The sequence below is a fragment of the Amblyomma mixtum genome, chromosome 8 (genome assembly GCF_055824585.1).
Source record: "Amblyomma mixtum isolate Tamu chromosome 8, ASM5582458v1, whole genome shotgun sequence".
NCBI classification, from domain to species: Eukaryota; Metazoa; Arthropoda; class Arachnida; order Ixodida; family Ixodidae; genus Amblyomma; species Amblyomma mixtum.
In genome coordinates this window covers 83,965,050-83,973,395 of record NC_143019.1, presented here as the reverse complement: position 1 = coordinate 83,973,395, position 8,346 = coordinate 83,965,050, and the positions used below count along the sequence as shown (strand labels likewise).

The 8,346-nt window shown below is 52.1% G+C and overlaps 1 protein-coding gene across 2 annotated transcripts in view; it reads left to right on the top strand.

Moving 5' to 3' along the window:
- The first annotated feature begins 5,150 nt into the window (after positions 1–5,150).
- Positions 5,151–8,346, top strand: part of LOC149333253 (uncharacterized) — a 56,905-nt gene continuing 53,709 nt past the window's right edge. For both annotated transcript variants that reach the window (XR_016285300.1, XM_089558621.1), the window contains exon 1: positions 5,151–6,652. Coding sequence is in view for 1 of the 2 variants with exons in the window: in XM_089558621.1 (XP_089414747.1) it covers positions 6,104–6,652 (549 nt within the window). In the remaining variant the exon portion in view is untranslated. The remainder of the gene's footprint in view (positions 6,653–8,346) is intronic.

Below are 8,346 nucleotides of genomic sequence, written 5' to 3'. Positions count from 1 at the left end.
CGGACCTCTGCATACTTGGAAAAATAATCGACAATAAGCAGGTATGTATTTCCCTGCAGATGGAAGAAGTCCATGGCGAGTTGTTGCCATGGTTGATCTGGAAGGGCTCGGTCCAATAGAGGCTGGTGTGGATTGCCAATTTGATGTGATTGACATATGTAGCAGCTCTTGACCAAAGTCTCGATGTCTTGGTTTAGAGTTGGCCAATACACACTCTGGCTTGCCAAACCCTTGCACGCAACGATTCCGCGGTGTGCTTGGTGGAGCGTGCGAAGTACATTTGCCTGGCATGCGGCTGATATAACCAAGCGTTGGCCGTAGCACACGAAGCCTTCCGTTGTGTAGAGCTCGCTTCTCACATGGTAGAATGGTTTGACGTTGTTGTCTACCTGTGCGAGTTTTTGAGGCCACCCTTCTTTGATGTATTTGGTTACTGTTTGAAGAGTCGAATCTCGTGATGTCTCCTCAGCGATCTCGCGAAGTCTGCCAGGAGTTGCTTGAACCAAACTTGAAACGTCAAGTCCGGGGTCGTGATCTGCTGTTTCCATTCTTGTTGACCCATCGGGAGCTCTTGACAAGGCATCTGCAACTGCTAGTTATTTTCCCGGAACGTAAGTCAGAGTCACGGTGTACCGCTGGAGGCGCAGTAGTAACCTTTGAAGTCGGGGTGACATTTTGTTCAGGTCCTTATTCTGCAGTCCAATCAGAGGTTTGTGATCCGACTGTATGGTCACTTCTCGTGCGAACGTTTAGTAATGAAATCTTTCACACGCAAACACGACGGCTAGCAGTTCTTTCTCGATTTGCGCATACTGCTGCTGGGTGGCTGTGAGAGCTGCTGAAGCGTAGGCCACGGGTCTGCCTTCTTGCAGTAAGACTGATCCCATTCCGCAGGAGCTGGCGTCCGTAGAAATTGTCACGGGCTTTGATGGATCAAAATAGCGAAGTACGGGTGCCGTAATCAACCTTGACTTCACGAGCTTGACGATGTCGGTATGTTGTTGCGTCCAGTGCCAGTGAACATCCGTCTTCAGTAGTTCACGAAGAGGGCTTGTGAGTTCCGAAAAGTTGGCAATAAATTTCGTCAAGTAGGTAACCATTCCAAGAAATCTCTGTAGTTCTTGCTTGTTTGTTGGCAGTGGCATAGATTCGACGGCTGTCACTTTTGCTGGATCTGGAGCAATCCCATGGGATGATAGTTGGTGTCCAAGGTATGTAATGGATGTCAAAGCCAGCTGGAGCTTTTCCTTATTAAGTTTTAGGTTGTTGGCTCTGGCGATGGTCAGCACCTGTCTCAGGCCGGCCGCATGTTCTTCAAGGTTTCTTGATGCCACAAGGATGTCGTCAAAATAGGGCTTGACAGTTAGTTGCTGCTCAAACGCCCTGTCTATGGCTTGTTGGAAAAGTTCAGGAGCTGTTGCAAGGCCGAATGGAACCCGAAGGAAACGATAGCGTCCCCAGGGCGTCGTGAAAGTGCACAAGCTCGTCTAGGACCAGCTGCTAGAATGCACTTTTAGCATCGAGAACAGAAAAAATCTTTGCACCGTTCAGCGTTGCGAACAACTCTTCAGGGACTGGAACCTGATAGTGCTGTCTTTTCACAGCTGCGTTCAGGTTGCGAGGGTCCAAACACAGCCTTACGTTGCCATCTTTTTTTGTGAATAATGACAACTGGGTGAACCCACTCGGATGGCTCTGTCACCTTCATTATGATGCCGTTTTCTTCCATGCGTTGCAGCTCGGCCTTCACTTTGTGCTCTATTGCGCAGGGTACTCGGCGTGGAGCTGACACCGTAGGAATCACTCCTTCTTTCAGTTGTATGGAGTACACCCCAGGCAATTTCCCAATGCCTTCAAATACATCAGAAAAGTCGTCGAGCACGTTCCTTGTGGTCTGGGTTGCTGTGCATGCAGCTACAGTTGTTCGCTGCGGCTGTACTCTTTTGATGAGCTGCAATGCCTTGCAAGCGTCGGCGCCTAAGATTGGCTTTAGCGGCTGGTTGACGACGAGGAAATTCAAGATGCAGGAGTGTTCGCCCGCTGAGCATTGCAGTTGGCATTCAGCATATATAGGAAGTTCCTGCCCGCTGTACGTCGTCACTCGTGCATGCGTCGGCTTCATTTCTGGTTGCATACGCCAGTTTCTGATTTGATGCATGGGCATGATGTTCACGTCGGAGCCGGTGTCTAACTTGAACCCGATGCTGTGACCATTCACGCAGACTGTTTCGAACCATTCTGAGGCACTGTTTACGTTGAGGAGGTCGAGGCTCTCCAGGAAGAATTCTTGTTGCTGATCCTGCTGCTGAGGACCTTCAAGGAGCCCGATTCGCTGACTTGAGGAGTTGCTGCCTCGTTGGTGTTGTTTACACATGCTCGAAAAATGCCCGAATTTGCCGCAGGTGTAACAGTTGTGACCGTAAGCGGGGCAGGCTCGCGGCTTGTGCGCTTTTCCACAGCGCGAGCATTCGCGTTGCTGCTTCTGCTTCGGGATCGAATGCGGGGTCCTCAAAGCTGGTTGTTTTGACGAGTTCCATCTTTTCTGATTGTTTATGGCTTGCACTTCAAGCTTGGGCTCTTGCAAGTCTTTTACGTGCTTCTTAGAAATCTCTGCTGCTTTGCATGTTGTAATTATCTTGTCAAGCGTGAGGTCCCGTTCACGGAAAAGTCGCTCCCTCAATTCTGTGTCTCTAATTCCGACAACGATGCGGTCCCCTATGAGCCTCTCTGCCTTTTCTCCAAAGTCGCATTTTTCTGCTTGCCTCCGGAGGTCAGTTACGAAGTCGTCGAACGGCTGGTTTTCTTTTTGTTGCATGCTGTTGAAGACAGCCGCCGCCTGTATTACGTTTTTGTATGGCTTGTACATAGCGTCGAACTGCTCGAGGAGGTACGTAACTTGATCCGGCGTCTGCGCGCCGTCGGCGCTCGGAGGTTGCGGGGGGAATGTCTGGGCGACGCGGCGGCCGCGGGGCCCGAGAACATGGAGGAGTAGGGCCTTGCGAGTAGCGGGAGGCTTGCTGGCGTACTCACATGCGAGTTCGTAGATGTTGTAGGCGTCTTTCCAGTCCTCCCATGCTTGGTGCGGGTTGTCGCCGGGCTCGAAGTGAGGAGGTGGTTGCAGAAACACACTGGCCATATTTACGGGGTTCTAGGTTATTCTGACACCATGTTATGTTTGGTTATTGTCGGAGAGACTGACGACACGGACCAGCCCAGTTGTGAACAGAAAAGGAACTGAGGTTTATTCAGGATTTGCTTGGGTTGCTGTTACGTAGGTGGCGCTGGCTGTGGAGCCTTGTTAGGACGAGGTGGCCACGTAGAGATGGCGCCACAGGATGGGAAGCCTAGTTGTGTTTGTGGGTATACATAACATTGACCAGTAAAGAGTGGACAGAAAAAAGCTGCTAAGTGGAGCTTGTCATGCCTCTCGCCCCTACACTGGAAAGCAGCAGGCAAGGCATACGTAACCACTAACGACAACGGAACATGCGAAGTGTGAAGTAAATCAGTAATGTTCCTCGCATTTATCACAAGGCATACTCTCTGCTTAGTAATTTATTACCCCCTTAGATATTCTGCAAGGAGTGCATACAATGATGTGTCACCACAATACAATGAGAATCATTAACCCTGTGCCAATACAACAGCAAAGAAATTTATGCCCAATAAATGCATTGCTTACATGCAACCAAGAGGCAAGAATGGGCCAACCTGGCACATATATGGAAAATAAGCTCACAATAATAAAGAATGACATTTGAGCAGCCGCTCATTCCCCCAACCCCTCCCACAAAAAATATGAAAAAGGGTCCTCTTCACACGGCACGTTTGAAAGATGCTTCTGTAATATTTGCGAAAGTTCGACTACGTGTGAAATTCAGATATAAATAACGCCAACGCATGCGGTTGGAAGCGAGGCGCCAGGGCGCGGGCAAACAGTAATCGTCTTCAGGTATCGACTGGTTCCACCTCCTGAGGGCCGCTGCTCGACGAATACCACTCATGGCCACGTTCACATCCAACAAGCTTGTAATAAACTTTAGACAGGTGTTTATCATGACGCAGCAGCAGCTCATCAGTGCTATTGGCCAGTGCTGAATTTTTTAGCTTGATAAACGCAATCATCCTGCGAAACGCGTGTCGACTGTTCCTCGCCAGATTCTTGCAGTCCCATGAGGGTGAGCAGCTTTTCCGCCGGCTTAAAGTCTCCTCTTTCGTGCAGGGCCACTGGCATTGTAACGCACATTCTGCACGGTCGTTTTACTATGCATCGATGCCGCATGGGACTGCAAGCGGTTGTACACTCCAATGCAGCGTACGGGCCGCACACATACACACACCGTAATGACAATACAGCGCGCAGGACGCACGCAGCGAACACGGAAGAACAAAAACAAATTACTAAGTAATTACTAATTACTGATTACTGACTGAATACTAATTAACTGCTAATTAATGACGCTTAAGCTTGTTCTTAGGAGTGGAACGCGACAGCGTGTTGTAGCGCTGCCAAGGAGTGCACGCAAGGCCAAAACCCGTTCCGCGCGATGCCTTGCCCTTTGAACGCACCGCTTTTGGCGGAAAGGAAATGGTGCAGTAATTCTCTGTCATCTCGGTGCACACCTGAACCGCACCGTCACGACTATTTCGACCAATCTGAAAAGCGGACGAATTTGCTAACACATCTTGGTCACAAGAGTATGAGCCATTAAAGGCTAACAATCGAAATGCTGTGGTCTAAACGGCGCATGAAGCCGCCTACTCAGCACTGCGCTAGAGCGCACGTACAAAGGTAGCACAAAACTATGCGCTGGGTTAGCTGGCATCACTTGGTGAGCTAGTTGCAAAATGTATTTTGTGCTAAACCCTTGACAAGGCGCCTTGTTTCACTCAAAGAGCGGCAACTCATTGTTATCTGCCCGAAAAGCACTTATCCGAAATCAACTAAAAAAAGTCTGCCTCTCCCGCAACCGAGAGTAGAGTAAGCATGAAATGTTTATGGGCCTAATGTCATCTCGGTGGACACCCGAACCGCACCGTACAGGAAGGGAGGAACGCCACCACCCGTTCAGCGCGATGCCTTGCCATTTGAACGCAAGGTTTTTTGAGGAAAGGAAATGACGCAGTAATTCTCTGCCATCTCGGAGTTCCACCTGAGGTTCCGAGCAGTGCGGACGTGCTCCGCATGGCCTCTGGCCTCGTGTCCATTTTTTGGCAAATTTCATTGACTGCTGTTCCCGTGAATTGTGCGAAGGATTCGGAAGGGTCCTCCATGCCAGCCGATACCGGATTTCGCCAGGTACGACCACTGCTTGCCCATTTTTCGGGACTTTAAGTGCAAGTGTCAACACTTGGTGTACCGCGTTTGGCCTAACGCTAGGCCGAACGCCGGTGCCGTGCCGGTGGGACCCGCTCGCCACGCGGACCACCCATAACGATCGCACCATGGAATATGCCGTAGAAGGCGAAGACATCACTCCGGCTCAGCTTGCCGAAGGAGGATGGAAGACCGTTCTCAACCTGCAAGAACGCTACCGGCGCCCCGGAGCGAAGAACGCCATTCATGGGAACGCAGACCCGACGAACGCGCCGGCGACGCCGGGGAAGGAACACGGCACCGCTACCGGCGTTCCTCATAACGAAGGCAAGCCCAACTCCGCTCTTCGGAAAAAACCACCCGCCCGACGTAGGCAGGCACCGCTGCCACGTCTACCAGCAAACGACTACAAAGTCGTCGTCAGGCCGCGAGGCATGGACTTGCGCACCGTCGCGCCGCGCCACATTTTCAGAGCTACCTGCGTAGCGTTCGACCTACCGCTTGAAGAGGTGTTGACTGAAGACAGCCTTCGAGTTAACACCATTAACAACACATTCACTATTAGCACACCGAATAAGCTCAGGGCTTCGGTGTACAGCAATCTGAGACTGCTCAAGATGGGCGACAAAGAGTACGAAGTGTCATCGTACGTGTCGGCGCCGGACGACTCCACGCGAGGCGTCATTTTATGCATACGATGGCGGGACACCTGATGAGGTCCGACAGGGATTCCTGAAGCGCAACCACGGGATTCCGGTGGTGGATGCTCGCCGCCTCGGACAATCAATGTCTATCCTGGTGACTTTCGCCGGCAAGAAGGCTCCAGACACCATCTACTATTGGGAGAGTCCTCTCCGTGTGCACCCGTACAGGGAGCAGGTCGAAACCTGTTTCAACTGCAGAAGAGTCGGTCATCGGGCAGACGTCTGCTACAGACCCAGAACCCAGCTGTGCCGCAGATGCGGCGAAGAACACCCTCCCCCAGCCGAGGGGGAAGAACACACCTGCACGCCAAAGTGCATTGTGTGCAAAGGCGCCCAAAACACCGGCAGCAGGAACTGCAAGCATCGCTTCGTCGACCGCCGTCCCCGATACAACCAACAACAAAAGAAAGCGACCAGCGAAGAAAGCGACCAGCAGTCCGGACATAAGTCGCGTTCCAGAGACAAGGCCGGCAACCGATCGTCCAGCCAGTGTCGTGGCAGCAATTCCCGCGACAGATCCACCTCCTTCCCACCACTGTCGTCGAGCCAGGGTGCCAGTTCGAGGCAGGGGAGCAAGGACAGACGGAGGAGTGCGAGCAGGAGCAGGAGTGGAAGCTGCTCGACAAAGCAGGTGAGCTGGCCGGATACAGCCTCCCATAACTACACCGCTCGCGAGAAGGAGCTCCTAGCTAAAATACAGTCCAGAGACGAAACCATTGCGCAAATGCAGCGAGAGATGGCCGAAATGAAAAGGCTGTTTAAATCGCTACAGCCACCCGCAACAGCCATGCCGAACGCATCTCGCACGCCCCCCTCTCCCGCGCTCAGCGCTACACCTTCCACCAGTAATGCGATGGAGACGGATAGCCGCATTAACCTCAAACGGCCAGCTCCTTCAGACGAAGGCTCCGAATCGAAACGCGCTGCGGAAGCCTCCAAAGAGGACAACCCGCAATCGACAATCAAACCTAAGGCTTCAGACAAGATAAGAGCCGAAGTGAATGCCCTCGAGAACAAATTTAGCGGTCTCGAGGAAAAAGTTAACAATCTTACGAGGGAAGTAGCCCAACTGGGTACAAACATCGCTGCCTTTTTCCATCAAGTAGTAGAGCGCCTCGCGGCCTTAGAGGCAAGCCGTAACGTTATGCCACCAGGCGCGACCTTGCCCGTAATCATCCCTCCCATATCCCACCATGGCCCCTCGCCAACAAATCCCCAGACCGGGAAAGAAACTCTCGATCGAGAATCTGCGGCCCATCTCCCTCACGTCTTGCATCGGAAAACTTATGGAGCATGTCATCCTTAACCGACTTCAAAATTACGAGGAAGACCGCGACCTACTTCCTCCCACAATGTTTGGCTTTAGGGCTAGCTTATCCACGCAGGACGTGATGCTCCAGCTTAAGATGGAGGTGCTCGACCCTCCACGTGGAACTGGGACGAAGGCAGTGCTCGGGCTAGACCTGAACAAGGCCTTCGATAACGTTTCGCACGAGGCCATTCTCACGAACCTCTCTAAAATCGACCCGGGAGAACGGACATTCAATCACGTCCGATCATTCCTATCCGAGCGGACCGCAGAGCTTGTGTTAGGTGGCCTCAAATCGGAGCCCATTCCTCTTGGCAGCCGAGGCACGCCACAAGACTCGGTGCTCTCGCCTTTCCTCTTTAACCTTGCACTTATTACGCTACCCCCCAAACTTGCCGCCTTGCCGGGACTGCAGCACACTCTATACGCGGACGACATCATCCTGTGGGTAACCACTGGGAATGACGGCCAAATAGAGGATACCCTGCAGCAGGCAGTTGACATAATTGAAACTTACGCGTCTGGAGCGGGTCTTGAATGCTCGCACTCGAAATCGGAACTGCTGGTTCTTAGAACCAAACCACGCGGTAGAAACGCAAACCTGACCCCACCGACCCCTCTCAATGTATATGTGCAAGGACTTCAGGTCAAGGAGGTTCAAACCATACGCATACTAGGCATGTACATACAGAACAATCGCAAAAACACCGAAACAATCAACAGACTCACTGCCACGGTCAATCAGACTGTGCGGCTAATCAGACGGATCTCCAGCAAAAAACGAGGCATGAAAGAGAAAGATCTATGTCGACTTCTGCAGGCTTTCGTGCTGAGCAGGATCGTCTACTCCCTCCCTTACCTGCAACTGCAGCTGGCGGAAAGAAACAAGGTCGAAGCTACTATCCGGCAGGCCTACAAGGCGGCCCTTGGGCTCCCGCACAGTACGTCCACGGAGAGGTTGCTGGCCCTTGGGGTTCACAATACTCTCTCGGAGTTGTGCGAGGCGCACCTCGTTT